The 18845-nt window shown below is 41.8% G+C and overlaps 1 protein-coding gene across 5 annotated transcripts in view; it reads right to left on the bottom strand.

The window, feature by feature from the left end:
- The window catches only part of SCEL (sciellin), an 83828-nt gene that overhangs the window by 41830 nt on the left and 23153 nt on the right, over positions 1-18845 (bottom strand). For all 5 annotated transcript variants that reach the window (XM_061630075.1, XM_061630076.1, XM_061630078.1 and 2 more), the window contains exons 5-8: positions 18619-18687; positions 10994-11062; positions 5860-5919; positions 5162-5230 (exon numbers count right to left, since the gene is read on the bottom strand). In XM_061630075.1, the coding sequence (XP_061486059.1) occupies positions 5162-5230; positions 5860-5919; positions 10994-11062; positions 18619-18687 (267 nt within the window). The remainder of the gene's footprint in view (positions 1-5161; positions 5231-5859; positions 5920-10993; positions 11063-18618; positions 18688-18845) is intronic.

The raw sequence follows: 18845 nt of genomic DNA, 5'->3' as shown, positions 1-18845 counted from the left end.
CATGAATTTGCCTAATCCTCTTTTAAAGCCATCCAAGTTCGTGGCCATCACTACTTTTTATGGGAGCGAATTCCATAGTTTAACTATGCACTGTTTGAAGAAGTACTTTCTTTTGTCTTTTCTGAATTTTCCAACTTTCAGCTTCACTGGATGACCAAGAGTTGTAATGTTATAAGAGAGGGAGAAAAATGTTTCTCTATCCACTTCCTCTGTGCCATGCATAATTTTATACACTTCTTTCAGGTTGCTTGTTACTTGCTTTTTCTCTAAACTAATTAAAAAGCCCCAAATGCTGCAATCTTTCCTCATACGCAAGTTGCTCCATCCCCTTGATCATTCTGGTTGCCTTGTACTGAACCTTTTCCAACTCTACAATAACTTTTTTGAGGTGAGGCAAGCAGAACTGTACACAGTACAAATGAGGTCACATTAGGGATGGGGGAGAAATTCTATTCAGTTTGCATTTAAAGCTAAATCTATCTAATTTGCAGTTTCTGAAACCATCTGAGAACCAAAACACAGTCATCCTTCTAAGTTCGTACTTATCCAAATATAGCAATGCAGTCCTCCCAGGGCCAGCCCCAGATGTGCCAGGGCCCTTGGGCACCAGCCTACTCCGGGCCCTGGCACTCCCCTTCTGCAATTCGCAGCAGAATCACTGCCACGGGTCGCACAACAAGTGGTTCGGAGCCCCCGCCATTCCCTTGCTCAACTTACCTTTCTCGGCTGTGTTGTGCAGTTGTGCGGTCAGCACTGCACTTAACCAAGATGGCGGCTGAGGTTTCCCTAAGGGGCTGAAGCCTCTGCCGCCATCTTGGCTCATGGCAGGGATGCACACGTACATTGGTCAAAAGTGCATAGAAAAATGTGTTTATTAGGATAAATTTGCATAAAAACACTGAAGAATTTTCATGAGGATTTTTTAAAATAAAACATTTGCAAATTGCTGCAGAAATGTGGAGAACTGAATTCAAGATTGGAAAAATGAGATGCCTAGAGAACCAAGTTCTAGGTCACAGCATAAATTTGAATAATAGTATTATAATATTGGTAGCATTGCATGGAATTTGCCTTTTTTCACAGCTGCTCTTCAAAGGGTCACCATCGCTTACCACCAGTTCAGCACCCATGAGCACATATGTGCATCACTTTACATTTTATTACACTGAATTGCATTTGCCATTTTGCCACCCATTCACTCACTTTGGAGAGGTCCTTTTGGAGTTCTTTGCATTCCCTTTTTGTTTTAACCACCCTGAACAAGTTAGTATCATCAACAAACATGGCCATCTCACTCCTCACTCCCCACTCCTAATTTTAGATTGTTTATGAACAAGTTAGAAAGCACAGGCCCCAATCTAATCCTTGGGGGGCCTCCACTTTCTACAACCTTCCACTGGCAGAATTGTCAATTTATTCCTGCTCTCTGCTTCCTGTTATGTAACATTTCCAAACACTTCCGAGTTCAAAAAAGCCATAGTTTGTAATTATATCCAAATCAGGCAAACTAGGGTTTATGCACACCAGTAAATAATGGAAGATGACAGGGAAAGGAGTACCTGAGCATAAGCCTTGGCTGTTTTGAATGGATCGAGCCTATATATTGCATTTAAAAATAGACCAGAACCAGAGCTTGGAAAAGTTACTTTTTTGAACTACAACTCCCATCAGCCCAATCCAGTGGCCATGCTGGCTGGGGCTGATGGGAATTGTAGTTTAAAAAAAGTAACTTTTCCAAGCTCTGACCAGAACAAAAGATATAACAATCTTCTGGGAGCATCAGAAAAGTCATGAATTTAAATAGAGACCCTTTCGATGGGCTGAATTCTTAGATTCCACTTTTCAAAAAAGCCAAAGATGAAAAGTAGGAAACTCATTGTATACATTGTAAACCACTTAGATATATATTTTTATGAATAGGGATATATAATGTTATAAATAAAAATAAATAAAATAAGATTTAGTAGACCAGAAACAGCCCATAGCATTATCAAAGTCTATTTGTCAACACAGGATACAAGTAATTATTTTATTTTAAAGTGCAGCATCACTATGATATATGCACTATATCTAGCTCTGATAAAACCAAAAGAGCTGTCCAGTCTTGCAGGACCAGTTACATGCAATCAACACTTCATAAGGATCACTTGAAGGAACACTCTCATATGCTGAAGCACTGGATATGCGAGCAACCCTCCATTAACATTTTCACTTGTTTATATATTCCCATTCCTTTCTTAAAACAAACAGAAAGGCACATGCCTTTCAAACAAACCTGTTACATTATTATCCCAGGTCTAGATCTTTATTCTGTTGGAGTAAACAAATATTGCATGGTCACTTTAAGGGATATTTGGGAAATATCCCATGTACCTGTTCACCATGATGTAACTTCCTAATGGGTGGGGTTTAGTTACCTGACTTCCTTCTCCTTTGTCCTGGGGGATTTTTGAATATCCCCCATTGCTGATCTTCCTACCTTTGAGAGAGGCCATATGGCACAGATGCTCTAAGAGCATCCATTACTAAAGACCAAGATGGACTGAGATTCCTATTTTTCTTGCATCTAAGCTATAGAGCCTATGTGCCTAACATATGAGGTCGTAAGTAAACATTCTTTTTCTTTTACCTAAAGGAATGTGTCTGTTGTTATTTATATAGAGAAAGGTGGGGCTGGTTTGTTCTCATTCTGCTGCTTGTATTTTTACAACTCTGCTAAGAAATAGGACCAACCAAATTAGTTCCTATTTCTGTGTGTATTTTTTATAATACCGAACATATTCAGAGTCTCAAATAGTTGGGGAGGCAAATATATCACCAAGTATGAATAGCCAATTCTGAAAGATGACTGAAGCAGTGGATGAGTGAATGTGGGCTCTCCTTGGGCACATAGTGTTCAGTTTTTCAATGCAGGGAGATATTATACCATGCACTGCACCAAGATTTCCAGACATTCTTCTGACATGCAGAAATGTTCACCTACGCTGAAAACCTCGGGTACAGCAAAGAAACCACAGTACTGCTTCACTTCACACCCACACACCAACAATTCACATTACAGCTCACATTATTTTCAAGGTTGTATGACTTCACCATGAGCATTCTTGCAAATAAAATTATCCTTTTCAGGCAGGGCAGAAGCTGTATGTTCACTGGCAGTACACAATGAGTCCCAGGTCCAATCATTAGCATCTCCAGCTAAAAAAATCTCCAATAGTAGAACTGGGAAAGAACTGAGATCATGTAGAGTAACTAGCAGTCATTGCTTGCCTAGATGGGCCTGACTTAGCAGCTCTATATTATCATATGGATGTATCGCACATTGAGACTTCTTTACAATAGGATTCAAAATAGGAATGCTTCAGCTTTTGAGAAACAATGAGCCTGGAGGAGAGGGAAAAGTAGTTCAGCCTTTCAAGTAATCAAAGCTTTCCTTGCACTGAACCATTCTAACCTTTCCACAAATCAATCTGTATTGCTTTAAAAAGAAATCCCATTATCTGTTCATGCTCTGACCCCATTTTCATTTAATATCATTTTAAAGGTTTTTTTTAAAGCAAACATTTGATCAAAGTGTCTGATTTAATTATCCTTGTGCAGCTTTATGGAATCAAGATCAGCATAGCTGTGGTGAACACTGTTATAGAAAAGACTCATCTCACCAAACTGTAGCTGTAGCACCAAAACTTCAAGAGTATGAAGCAGGACTGTTTAATTGGTAGATTAATCAACTGAAATGAATCAACTGAGACTGGGAGTTTAAAGAGTACACTTATTTATTTTTAGAGGGTATTCTGTTTCTGGTGTACATAAAATAAAATATTAGAGATGGTTGCCTTCTAACAATGAATGAGAGCCCTATTTTTAAAAAATGTAAGTTATCTTGCACTTTTTTCAATATCTCAAAAAGGCACTTGTATTGGGATCTTGATAACATGCAAACTGTTGAATCAGTTACAGCTCTAATGATGATTATTTATATGCTGTTTACCTCTGTTATTTTAAACCCTTTGTTAATGTTGTGTTTTTGATACAATCAATAAGAAAAATGAATGAATAACAGACATGATTCAGCCAAAATAAAGCCCAAAGCACTTTACAGGATAGTCATAGATATTTCTACTCAGAACTTCAGTAAAGTTTACTCCCAGGTAAGTGTGCAAAGAATTAGAATTTAAAAGTCTAATTGATTTCAGTGGGAAAGTAAAGTGTAAATTCTCTTGAAATCAATGGCCCAGTTCACACATAACTGTAAGCCAAACATGGCTTAGCATAAAAAAGTAAATGTGTGGATTCCAGCAGCAAAGATCTCAGCTGTTTGCGCTCATCCTCTGGTCCTGCTGCCGCCACTGTGCTACCTCTGCTAAGCCATGGTTTGGCTTAATATTACATCCAAACCCACACAAACCATAAACCCAGGCTTAACATTGGGCAGAAGGTCCGGGGAAGAAGCATAGCAGTCGCAATATTTATTCTTCATTGTTTGGCTTAGCTTTACATGTGAACTGGGTTATTGGAACTTAACTTTGGCTGGATCTCACCCAAGACATATTTTGTTTAATTTTATATTTTTATCCCACACTGTTGAGCTGACCAGTGGCTCCCACTGTGGCATACAAGTTTAGAATTCAGGCTGCAATTCTGAACACAACACTAAGAAGTAAGCCTCAGTGAATATAGTGGGACTTTCTTCTGACTAAAATATGCAAAGGATTATGCTGTCCTAGGCTGTGAACACACTAGTTGCCAGAACAAAGTGTTTTCATTAGCCACACTTGGAGGGGAACGGGTTGATCTGTTAATCAATTGCAAAATCTCTTTGAAGATGAAATTTTTAAAAAACACAGTTGAGCTGCTCCCACCAGGTCCTATATTATAAAGGGGAGGGGTTTGACTAGCGTCATGTGCCCCCATTTTCAGAAGAGAGAGGTGGAGATGCACTAGAACTGGCAGACAAGTGAGTGTGTTTCTACCCATATTTTTTTCCAAGTCTACATCTAAAATTAGAACAATTTCATATTTGTTGATGAGAGATGAATGTTAGTTATCCTTCACAAACTCAACAAAAGCTGTCCAAATTAACAAATGAGCAGAAATTATTCTGAAGCATTTCCTAAAATCTGAGAGTTGAACATAACTTTGATAAAATCTAATTTCTTACCTTTTGTGTTGTTCCATGTCATCCGTGGTGACCTTCTGGTTTGAGACTGGGGGAGGCATCCATGACTGCCTGATAATGTACAATTAATTTATAATATTGTTTATTTTGCAGAGACTGTTGTAGATGGACCAAAAATCTAAGATGTGTATGTTGTCTCTGGGTCAAGTGCCCCATTGTTTAAATCCTATTTAAAATTAATGGGGACTTTGAAGCATTTAACTAGGGCTTGATCCTGCCTATTATGATGTTCATTAATACAAAAATGCAAATCTGCTGCCATGGGCTCCTACTGGGTGGAAGGGCGGGATATAAATCTAATGATAAATAAAACAAATAAATAAAGCTGTCACCCCATAATTCTGCATTTGTTTCCTCCTCACTGAGAATTCCTACGAATACATTTCTTTTTGATGTCTCTAGTATTTCCTAGACCAGGAATAACACTGCCACTTCTTCAAAAAATGGAGAAAACCCCATGGCTTTTGCTTGCTTCTGTATGCGTAAATTCCTAGAATCTGAATATCCTTCCCATGCTTTGCATTCAGAAGATCCCAGGGTTAATCCTTGATGTCTCCAGAAAGGATTTCAGATGGCAAGTATGGACAAAGCATTAGTAGTAGTATTCCCCAAATGGTAGCAGTTGCTGGAACCAGTGCAATTGCTGATCATATCCCTGCCCCCACAAAAACCTTGGATACCTTTTCTTCTTCACAGGTGAAGTGGCATTGCCAGTGTTTAGAGATACATCAAGCTCCTTGCTAGGAAAAAAAGAACACAATTTAGTATTTTCAGATATAATGCAAGATCATGGGAAGATACCATCTGATTATCCCTCCCTGTTCAAGAATTATTGTTGTGGCTCAGTTGATGACATCGTAGCTAACTAGCAGTGCAATCCTATACATAGATGTGAGTCCCACTGACTTCCACTGATTTCAACAGGTTTACTCTAAGAATAATGGCTGTCTGGATCAGAGCTTGGAAAAGTTACTTTTTTGAACTACAACTCCCATCAGTCCCAGCCAGCATGGCCATTGGATTGGGCTGATGGGAGTTGTAGTTCAAAAAAGTAACTTTTCCAAGCTCTGGTCTGGATCCAGTTCTATGAGCCACTCACCACAGAGATGTTTTGGACAGCATGCTCTAAGGACTATAACATGTGCTGCAGCCTTAGTCGGCAGGATAAATATAAGTAGTACACTAATATCAAAGATGACCAATTTGAATCTTGAACAATCCAAGATCTTGGGAATTCCACACAGGTGTGGATTCTGAGGGCAATTCTGTTGAATAACTAATACAAGATTGTTGTTTCTCTATTACTACTGTATTTGCTGCAACAATTAATAAGAGTGTCATCCATCCTCAAGTGGATGCAGCTGCCATGCACAAAGAAATCAGCATACAATACGGAAGTTGAAAATGGAAATGGGAGTGGAAATTGCCAATGTTCACATTCGTCCCCTATCCAGAACAGAAATCCATGCAGCAAATATTGGTATTTGCTGCTGTTTTTGTTTTTAGTCCACACACTATGTGTTTATATTGCACGGTAATGGAATAACATCATGATAATGTAATGATAACTTAATTATGTAAAGTTTCACTAGTAGACAGCAAGACAAATTACATCGATTTTTTCACAAACTGAACTGCAGTGGAATAGAAACAGTGCTGCATGGAACTAATAAAGAGTGGAACGGAAATAAATGCCTTCTTACATCCCTAGCATACATAGGGCTAAACATTCATGCACACTTCCCATATACTTAGCAAGCCTCTCTCTCACCTGGATGCAAATTACTTGAGTAACTTTCATTCAGGTTGGAGGGCTAGACCGGGACGTAGGAAGCATCATGGACCTCCCATTTCTGATAATAGTTTATTGTGCCATGGAGCAGTATTCAACTAACACATCCTCTCAGCACAATGATTACTGCTAGCACAATGGGGACATCCCCCCTCTCCTCCCCTACATGTGCTCCATGCCTTTCCCAAGTCCAAGATTGGTGCGAGTTTCTAAAAAAGGAAATTCTAAAGGCACCATTACAAACAATTCCAACAAGGAAAAAAGGTGGAAGACAGCAGAAGAAACCTATGTGGCTTCACAAAACGCTTAGAGATTACCTGAAAACAAAAAAGGACATACACAGGAAGTGGAAGGAAGGCCAGGCTACAAAGGAAGAGTACAAACAGGCAACATGGAATTGCAGGGATGGTGTCAGGAAGGTTAACGTAGAGAATGAGCTGAGGTTAGCAAAATATTCCAAAAGCAAGAAAAAGTAAGTTACATGCATAGTAAAAGACAGAGAAAAGAAATTGTGGTATAACTACTCAATGAGGATGATAAAATGATAACAGATGACAAAGAAAAGGCAGGAGTGCTCAGTTCCTACTTTGGCTCAGTCTTCTTCCAAAAGAGGGTCTATAACCCTCCTGGCAAAAGTGACGTTGAAGGGGTAGGACTGCAGCTTGAGATTGATAGACAAATGGTCAAAGAATCCTAATTACTTTGAATAACTTCAAATCTCAAGGGCCTGAGGAACTGCATCCTAGAGTATTGAAGAAACTGGCTGAAGAACTCCTGGAACCACTGTATATTATCTGTGTGAAACCGTGGAGGATGGGTAAAGTGCCAGATGAGACTAATGTTGTCCCTATCTTCAAAAAGGGCAAAAAGGAGGAACCTGGGAACTACAGACCAATCAGTCTGACATCAATCCCAGGGGAAATTATGGAGGAAATCATAAAGCAGTCCATCTGTAAACACATTGAAAACAATGCAGTGATTACTAGAAGCCAACATGGATTTGTCAAGAACAAATCCTGCCAAACTAATCTTATCTCATTTTTTGACCGGGTAACCTCCCTTGTAGAATGTGGGAATGCTGTGGACATAATATATCTTGACTTCAGCAAAGCCTTTGACAAAGTGCCCCATGATATTCTGATTAGCAAGATAGCTAAATGTGGGCTGGATGGAACAACTATCAGGTGGATCCACAGTTGGCTACAGAATCGTACTCAAAGAGCGCTTCAATGATTCCTTCTCAAACTGGGTGGAGGTAATGAGTGGGGTACTGCAGGGCTCTGTCCTGGGCCAGTGCTCTTCAATATTTTTATTAACGACTTGGATGAGGAAGTGCAGGGAATACTTATCAAATGTGCAGATGACACAAAATTGGGAGGGATAGCTAATACCCTGGAAGACAGAAACAAAATTCAAAGGGATCTTGATAGGCTGGAACATTGGGCTGAAAACAACAGAATGTAATTTAACAGGAATGTGCAAAGTTCTACACCTAAGAAAAAGAAACTAAGTGTACAGTTATAAGATGAAAGATACTTGGCTCAGCAATACTACATGTGAGAAGGATCTTGGAATTGTTGTTGATCACAAGCTGAATATAAGCCAACAGTGCGATGTGGCTGTAAAAAAGGTAAATGCTATTTTAGGCTACACAAACAGAAGTATTGTTTCCAAATAGCGTGAAGTACTAGTTCTCCACTAATTGGCACTGGTTAGTTCTATTCAGTTCTGAACACCACAGTTCAAGAAGGATTCAAACAAACTGGAATGGCTTCAGAGGAGGGCAAAGGACGATCAGAGGACTGGAAACAAAGGCCGTTGAGTAGAGACTGAAAGAACTGGGCATGTTTAGCCTTGAGAAGAGAAGACTGAGGGGAGATATGTTAGCACTCTTCAAGTACTTGAAAGGTTGTCTCACAGAGGAGGGCCATGATTTCTTCTTGATCATCTCAGAGTGGAATAATGGGCTCTAGTTACAGGAAGCCATTTCGATTGAACATCAGGAAGAACTTCCTGTTAGAGCAGTACAACAGTGAAACCAATTACCTAGGGAGGTGGTGGGTTCTCCAACGCTGGAGGCATTCAACAGGCAACTGGACAGTCACCTGTCAGATATGCTTTAAGCTGGATTTCTGCATTGAGCAGGAGATTGGATTTGATGGTCTTATAGGCCCCTTCCAACTCTACTACACTATGATTCTGTAAGACTGCTCCAGAGAGTTAGAGGAACCCTAGAACAAGTTTAGGTGGCGTGGGGAGGAGGACTGGGGGGAAGTCCATCGCACAAGCAGAAATCTTTGCACGAACGGAACTAAGCACTATGTTGAATAAAATCCATGGTGCTCACCCATGCATGTGCAAAAGAGGACAGGGACTTTGCTCTATACAAATCCTCCTGCATGCCCACATAAAGATGGTTCGTGACATAAAGCATCTAAACACTTTTTTAAAGCATGGATGCACAGGTCATACTGAAGGAGTGAGCTAGGGAAAGATTACATCTGCCCATGGATAAAACATTGCTGGCAGCTTTATTAACCTTCTATTGAGCTACAATTGGAGGGTCAGGATAATATTGACTGCAATCAGACATAAACTATGGTTGACTGTAATGAGAGATTTGGGCCTGTGCATTTCCTCCTCTCCTCTCATCCTCTGGCATGGTCACAAGAAGGGCACTGGAGGCATTCATCTGTATTTTTCCAATTACCCACAGTTTAGCATTACATTGAAACCTAAAACTATTGTGAATTGTAACTATGGTTAATTGAAACAAGCCAGTTTCATAAATCAAACTTTGAAGTTCAATTGTATCAGTTAACCATACTTCAGGCTAATCAGTTTGTCCATATTTGGGCATAATGCTAACTGTGATTTATCAAAACCAGCTTTTTGCCTCCTCACATTGTCCTTGAAAGAGGAGAGGGAACAGGGAGCTTACCTGGGCTTATAACAAGAAACCATAGTTTATCACTATATCTGAACAAGGCCACTGTTATTTATGTACAAAGCAGTAACAAGTAATGCAAGAATCAAGAGCTATTGCTTTTCAAAAAGGCATGACTGACACTTGGTACTTCCCCATTAAGGTCTGGTTCAGTGATTACCTTTGTGGCATGAGCAGTCCAGAGCTTGGAAAAGTTACTTTTTTAAACTACAACTCCCATCAGCATGGCCACTGGAATGGGCTGATGGGAGTTGTAGTTCAAAAAAAGTAACTTTTCCAAGCTCTGGACCAGTCCTACTTGTCCTGGCCCCGTCAGAGGACTCCTCGGATGAGGACGACTCGGGAGTAACAGCAGCAGACCCAGGAGCAGCAGGAGACACGGAGGAGCCTCCTGAGAATCCAGCTCCTTCTGCCCCTCAGGTGCAGAGCACCCCAGGGACAGCAGAGGCCCTGCAGCCAGACACAGACAGTGAACAGGATACTCCCCCCTCACCTGCAGAACGTAGACAGCAGAAGGTCAGGCAGAAGAGAGGAAGGCCTGTCTCCTTAAGGCCCAAACGCTGAGGGCTCACACCTGCTGTCCATCCTGCTCTTTATAAGGCACACCTTGGCTGCAGCTTGTTGCTGACTGCAACGTCAGGCGTGGCTTTGTGTAGACCTAGTTTCCCTGCAGCATCTCTTTGACTGACCCCTTGGCAATTGATCCCGGACCTCCACTGACCTCGCTTCTGGACTTCTGACTCGGCAAGTATGCTTCGGATAGGCCTGGCAGATTTACAACCCGACTGCTGGCTAAGGACTTTCCTTCCCTGCCAAAGACCCAGGAATTTCCAGGCCCCCCCCCCGGCACTGCTGATGCAGTGTAGAGCTGACACTACTCCATGACCAACTCCAATGCTACATCAATAATTTCTGAAGACCTGCCACCCACAGTTAGCTATGCTAGTTCCTACATCAACATCAGTGGCTCTCAGGAAGGAGAATGGTAGCACAAGTTCTTAGTTAATTTGTACAAAACCTGGTGTGCCTCCCCAAAACTGATGCTGCTGAAGCATTGCTCAATGCTCACACTTACCTGTTATTTGGCTTGCCATCTGAGGTGGGAAGCTGATTTGCTTTGTCAGCATCAATTTTGCCAGAAATTCTAAATAAATAGCAAAATGAGTTTTCATTAACAGCAGAAACTAGCTTTTGTTAAAAAAGAAAGAATGCATGAGTTAAAATGTCAACATTTAATATTTCTCAGTAAAGCAGAAAAAGCCTGCAGTAGCTGCTGCATGCAATTTTACAATAATGAGAATAGAATACTAGCTAACTCAATCTACTGTTATTGCTTATTTTTTTAAAAAAAGTTTTTTAGCTGGCTGAAAGTTATTTTAATTAAGTCTTTTAAAATACAATGAATTATTAATTCCCAAGATTATTATACACTTCTTTTTAAACAAGTCTTGCATGGTAGTGAAAAATATCAAATCCTCTCACAAGTCCTTTAATGAGGAACTAAAATGCCTCTGCAATCGAAGCAACCCCTTGTCACTTTATATAACGTTGTTCCCCTCCATCAAGTGTTTTCGGAGATCAATATGATTTGAAGTTGTCCACTGAGTATAATTCCTTGTTGAGCGCAGCTGGGAGGTTTATAGGCATTATGTCAAACCAAAGGGGCCTGGGCAGCTGTGCTTACCATTGATTTCATTAAGCTATTAAAGGAAAAGCACAAGCCCTTTCCTGGCCTTTATGGATTTTAAAGTTCCTGCAGAAAAACCTCTTCCTGACTGGTACTGAAATGGTGCCATTGTCAGGCTCCTTCTCTCAGAGCTGAATTAACCATTTAAGGTAGCAATCCTATGTATACAGTATCTGCGAGGAAGTGGTGCTTCTGAATAAGCAAGGTAAGGATTGAGCTATATGAGTGCAATGCAGCAGATCTGGGGCATATCAGGGCTCACAGAACACCTGTTCTGCTACAGAACAAGCGCTGCCTTTTGTATCCTGCCAAATTTGGGAGGACTCTAATAAAATCGTTAATATGTACACTGCACAAACCAAAAGTAAGATGGCACAAAGACTATGCACATAGATGTGCACAGACTGTATGACGTGAACTCACTTCCATGCTAGCTAACCTCCTCAGATCAGCCCCTGCTCTATTTACCGCACTATGGCCTTTCCTACAGTGGCACTAATGCTGTACATTGACCTCTTTGGGGAGATCAGGATGAGCCCCTCTGTAGAAAGCTGCTTTTCAGGTGTTTATTGAAGCTTGGGTTCGTGAGGGTCTGTCTCTGATTTGTCTTTTGTCGGCTGCTGATTTTTATTGTTCCATGTATAATTACATTTTTATGTTGACAAAGCGTCAAGGCGAGTTAAGCAGCAGAGCGAGTTCGGCAGCAGGGCGAGGAGGCCAGGGCCCCCCACTGTGCCCGTCTGTTCCCTGACCTCAACTAAACCGCAGTCTCCAACCCATTGACGTAATAAACCTTAAACAAAACTATGCAGGTAAGAAGCCAGCAGGGGTGTGGGGGCTTTCCAGTGTTTTGCACCGCCTGCAGCATGTACGACTATCTGCCTGTTGGACAGAAGTCGTGGGTGTGCTCTCGGTGCAATGAGCTCCTGGCTCTCCGGGAACGACTTCATTTCCTTGAGGCCAAGGTGGCGGACCTGGAAAAGCTGAGAGAGGCAGAGAGGTGTGTGGAGGAGACCTTCAGGGACGTTATAGCTGTGTCCCACTCCAACGATGATAGCTCTCCTGCTATCATGGAGAACGATGGTCTCGGGGAAGGAGAGCATCCAGCTGAGGAAGAGGGAAACGATCCCTTAGAAGGGACCCATTCCTTGGGGGATGAGCAGCTATCCTCTCGTGCCGAGGATATATCTCCAGGGGCTGGAGGGATCCTTGTAGTGGGTGATTCGATCATTAGGAACATAGACAGTGGGGTGTGTGATGGGCGTGTAGGCCGCAAGGTGTTTTGCCTGCCTGGTGCGAAGGTTGCGGATATCGCCCGTCGTTTAGATAGTTTGGTAGACAGTGCTGGGAAGGAGTCAGTGGTCGTGGTGCACGTTGGCACCAACGACACGGGGAAATGCAGCCGTGAGGTTCTGGAAGCAAAATTTAGGTTGCTAGGTAGGATGCTGAAAGCCAGGACCTCCAAGGTGGCTTTCTCTGAAATGCTACCGGTTCCACGCGCAGAACCAGCCAGACAGGCCCAGCTTCGCAGTCTCAATGCGTGGATGAGACGATGGTGTCGGGTGGAAGGGTTTGGATTTGTTAGGCACTGGGGAACTTTTTGGGACAAGCCGGGCCTGTACAAAAGGGACGGGCTCCACTTGAACCAGAATGGAACCAGACTGCTGGCACTTAAAATTAAAAAGGTGGCAGAGCAGCTTTTAAACTGACTGAGGGGGAAAACCCGACAGGAGCTGAGAAAGGTCCGGTTCGGAATAAACCTCCCCCCTGGGATAAAAACCAAAGAAATGATGAAATTTTAAAAGGGGGCAGGCCTAGAAGTAGGCATTGTGAGAGCAGGGGCACAGGATATAAATTCAGAAGAGCAAAATTACCACAGGCCTAACCACAAGTGCCAAAGACACTTGAAGAGAGACGCTGCTTACAAGTGCCTGTACGCTAATGCTAGGAGCCTGCGAACCAAGATGGGAGAACTGGAGTGCTTGGTCTTAGAGGAGAGCATTGATATAGTGAGCATAACGGAGACCTGGTGGAATGGAGAAAACCAGTGGGATACGGTTATCCCTGGATATAAACTATATCGGAAGGACAGGGAAGGACGTATTGGTGGCGGAGTCGCTCTATACATGAAAGAAGGCATTGAATCCAGCAAGCTCGAAACCCCAAAAGAGGCAGACTCCTCCACAGAATCGTTGTGGGTGGTGATACCATGCCCCAGGAGGGACTTAATACTGGGAACGATCTATCGTCCCCCTGATCAAAATGCTCAGGGAGACCTGGAGATGAGATATGAAATTGAGGAAGCATCCAAACTAGGAAATGTGATAGTAATGGGTGACTTCAACTACCCGGACATAGACTGGCTGCATATGTGTTCCAGTCATGACAAAGAAGCAAAGTTTCTAGATATTCTAAATGACTATTCCCTAGACCAGTTGGTCATGGAACCGACCAGAGGGACGGCAACCCTGGACTTAATCCTCAGTGGGGACCGGGACCTGGTGCGAGATGTAAGTGTTGTTGAACCGATTGGGAGCAGTGACCACAGTGCTATTAAATTAAACATACATGTAACTGGCCAATTGCCAAGAAAATCCAACACGGTCACATTTGACTTCAAAAGAGGAAACTTCACAAAAATGAGGGGATTGGTAAAAAGAAAGCTGAAAAACAAAGTCCAGAGGGTCACATCACTCGAAAATGCTTGGAAGTTGTTTAAAAACACTATATTAGAAGCTCAACTGGAGTGCATACCGCAGACCAGAAAAGGTACCGCCAGGGCCACGAAGATGCCATTATGGTTAACGAGCAAGGTCAAGGAAGCAAAAAGTCTTCCTTCAAAAAATGGAAGTCTTGTCCGAATGAAGAAAATAAAAAAGAACACAAACTCTGGCAAAAGAAATGCAAGAAGACAATAAGGGATGCTAAAAAAGAATTTGAGGAGCACATTGCTAAGAACATAAAAACCAACAACAAAAAATTCTATAAATACATTCAAAGCAGGAGACCATCTAGGGAGACAATCGGACCCTTGGATGATAAGGGAGTCAAAGGTGTACTAAAGAACGATAAGGAGATTGCAGAGAAGCTAAATGAATTCTTTGCATCTGTCTTCACAGTGGAAGATATAGGGCAGATCCCTGAACCTGAACTAACATTTGCAGGAAGGGATTCTGAGGAACTGAGACAAATAGTGGTAACGAGAGAGGAAGTTCTAAGCTTAATGGACAATATAAAAACTGACAAATCACCGGGCCCGGATGGCATCCACCCGAGAGTTCTCAAAGAACTCAAATGTGAAATTGCTGATCTGCTAACTAAAATATGTAACTTGTCCCTGGGGTCCTCCTCCGTGCCTGAGGACTGGAAAGTGGCAAATGTAACGCCAATCTTCAAAAGGGGATCCAGAGGGGATCCTGGAAATTTCAGGCCAGTTAACTTAACTTCTGTCCCTGGAAAACTGGTAGAAAGTATGATTAAAGCTAGATTAACTAAGCACATAGAAGAAGAAGCCTTGCTGAAGCAGAGCCAGTATGGCTTCTGCAAGGGAAAGTCCTGTCTCAGTAACCTATTAGAATTCTTTTGAGAGTGTCAACAAGCATATAGATAGAGGTGATCCAGCGGACATAGTGTACTTAGACTTTCAAAAAGCGTTTGACAAGGTACCTCACCAAAGGCTTCTGAGGAAGCTTAGCAGTCATGGAATAAGAGGAGAGGTCCTCTTGTGGATAAGAAATTGGTTAAGAAGCAGAAAGCAGAGAGTAGGAATAAACGGACAGTTCTCCCAATGGAGGGCTGTAGAAAGTGGAGTCCCTCAAGGATCGGTATTGGGACCTGTACTTTTCAACTTGTTCATTAATGACCTAGAATTAGGAGTGAGCAGTGAAGTGGCCAAGTTTGCTGATGACACTAAATTGTTCAGGGTTGTTAAAACAAAAAGGGATTGCGAAGAGCTCCAAAAAGACCTCTCCAAACTGAGTGAATGGGCAGAAAAATGGCAAATGCCATTCAATATAAACAAGTGTAAAATTATGCATATTGGAGCAAAAAATCTTAATTTCACATATACGCTCATGGGGTCTGAACTGGCGGTGACCGACCAGGAGAGAGACCTCGGGGTTGTAGTGGACAGCACGATGAAAATGTCGACCCAGTGTGCGGCAGCTGTGAAAAAGGCAAATTCCATGCTAGCGATAATTAGGAAAGGTATTGAAAATAAAACAGCCGATATCATAATGCCATTGTATAAATCTATGGTGCGGCCGCATTTGGAATACTGTGTACAGTTCTGGTCGCCTCATCTCAAAAAGGATATTCTAGAGTTGGAAAAGGTTCAGAAGAGGGCAACCAGAATGATCAAGGGGATGGAGCGACTCCCTTACGAGGAAAGGTTGCAGCATTTGGGGCTTTTTAGTTTAGAGAAAAGGCGGGTCAGAGGAGACATGATAGAAGTGTATAAAATTATGCATGGCATTGAGAAAGTGGATAGAGAAAAGTTCTTCTCCCTCTCTCATAATACTAGAACTCGTGGACATTCAAAGAAGCTGAACGTTGGAAGATTCAGGACAGACAAAAGGAAGTACTTCTTTACTCAGCGCATAGTGTCATCAGAACCTGGCCATGTGGTCTACCTCTCTCCGCAAGTTGAAAACCATAGGACAAACCTTAGTTACAGCTTATGGTTAGCCTGAAGAGAGATAAACCATGAGTCTAGGTTTGGATGACACACTAAGCCAAACCATGGCTTAGCTCACAGCAGCAGAATGACTGGAGGAGGAGCCAAGACTTCCTCTCCAGGAGCCTACCCATTTGTTTGTTCATGCTAAATCATGGTTTGGTTTAGCATTACGTACAAACCAGGCCAAAGTCAGGTTTGGAGCATAACAGTGTTTCCAAGTATAGAGCTTTACTTTTCCTAAAAGCTCTGGTTGGCTACCATTTTCTTAGCTGGAAGGAAGTCATGGGACACTTGCTGGTAACTTCATTGCAATGTGGGCTAAACCTGCTTCCTGCCGTGATGACCCCTATTTGTTAGGAATCAAACCTGGTCCTATCTGCAGAATTACACCTCTTCATCTGCATAACCCACCCTGGATTCTGTCTCTTGGTCATGGAATGTTGACTATTAGCATATAACAATACCTGTCCTAGATCCACTCCATAAGCATGGTGGGAATAAGTGCACATCTTCCTGTCTTACCAGTATATCCTGTTCTGCCTGCAACATCCCCAGATGCTTACACTGGCCTGTTTCACTTGTAGAGAGCTTTTTTGGTTGTGGTCCCCCATCTCTGGAACTCTCGTCAAAAAGGCTTGACTAGTACTGTCTTTATCCTCCTTTTGGTGTCATGTGATGACTTGTTTTGCCTGGGCCCATCAGTTTAAATGAGTTCACATGGTGGAATATTATTGGCCTTGCTGTGTCACTGTTTTTAATTATTTTGATTTTATTATATTTTATATTGCATGTTAGCTGCATCTGAGAGTCTTGCTGGCTGAAGAGCAGGATGTCAAGTGTCTTAAATAAGTAAATTCATGCTTAAAATTCAGTGGAAATAGTGCACTGCAGTTGTTGATATTCCAGATAAAATCTGTGAATGGATTGTAAACTGGGCCTATGAAGTGGGATTTTACCCAGCTAGTCCCTTTTTGAATGTTATGCCCCCATATGGATTTTGGAGGTTTTTGAAGGCAGGGCTCTGGGATAGGGAAAACATGCTGTCGCTCTCTATCATATGATTGCAATGGACTGAAGACCGTTATTATCCCCTGTATTTCTATACAAAGGAAATTAACATCTTGTGGTATTCCTTATGTCATTTGTCCCTCCACTTTTGCAAGGTACATGAGGTTCTTGCCCATTGTTGAGGAAAGCCATGTACCACATGCTAATGTTTCATTAACAATGTCATCAAAGACCTCCTGACCACACCTCTCCTATGAGGTTGTGAAGGCAATGGGCTGTTTCTGAGGAGAAAAATCCAAAGCCCTGTGGCTTGTTACAAAACACATGGGAATGCCAAAGATCTCTGGAATCCCCAAGAGCTTTGTAATTTACCATCTTGCCTTTTGTCTAGTTATATTTTATTATTATTTATTTGATTTATATCCTGCCCTTTCTCCCAGTAGGAGCCCAGGGCAGCAAAGAGGTATCTAATGTACCTGCAGGGATTGTGTAAACAATAAGCTTAAAGGAAAAACTGAGCTGATCCCTATCTTATGGTTTTATTGTGTTCAGGGTAGCTTTAGCTGTAGAAACTAGTGGTGATCAGGTGGCTCACTAGATGTCTCACTAAGATTATGACTGTTAGAAAAGACAATATGCTGAAGTTTCGCTAGGCCACTTGTCAGCTGTCAAAAATGAACCAACCAACAGTTCCTCAGTATCCAAATCATCCAGCTTTCTTTTCTGAGACTCCACTTGGGACCCACAGGAGCAGTCAGAAATATTTTTTATTTTTAATGACAATTTTTGGGAGACTTGCGGGGGGCATAAAAACCTCTTGGGGCCATATGCAGCCTACAGGTTAACTAGCTCTGTTGTATTGGAATTCACAAAGATTGACTTCCACAAGCATTCCTAGGTGGGAAAGTCCTTTTTCATAAGCAGAATAGATGTTAGGATCCAAGCCAATATAATTTATCCTTAAGCAAGGATGGGGAACCTGTGGTTCTCCAGATGTTGTTGGACCCCAACTCCCATCAGCCTCAGCCAGCATGGCCAATCATCAGGGATGATGGGTGCTGTAACCCAGCAACATCTGGAGGGCCACTACCCTAAGGTATTTAGTTCAATTTAATGATCAAATCAATATCCCATTCTTCTTAAAAATTGCTCAGGATATCATACATGGAATTATTCCATTTTATCATCACTACAGCATTTGAGGTAGATTAGGCTACATGACAGACAACAACTTATTAAAGGCCACAGTGAGCTTCATGGCTGAAGGAGCAAGTCTGAATCCAGGTCTCAACAATCTGACTGTCACGCATCTATATAAAACTCTTACCTTTCTAAAGTAGTATCAGATGTATGTCCGCTAAGCAAAGCTTTTTGATCATCCTTTTCATCTGCATTCCTGACATTAAGTAAGATTAATTAATTATAGTAACTGAAGAACAGTAATGACTTTAAAGAAGTCATTATCCAATATCCAAAACAGTTCTGTGATTTATCAACTGATCTTTTGAGTTAAGGAACAAAATGAAAATATTCCAATATCTCTGTTGAGGTGAT

This window comes from Rhineura floridana, chromosome 5 (genome assembly GCF_030035675.1).
Source record: "Rhineura floridana isolate rRhiFlo1 chromosome 5, rRhiFlo1.hap2, whole genome shotgun sequence".
NCBI classification, from domain to species: Eukaryota; Metazoa; Chordata; class Lepidosauria; order Squamata; family Rhineuridae; genus Rhineura; species Rhineura floridana.
This window is presented reverse-complemented; position numbering and strand designations above follow the sequence as displayed.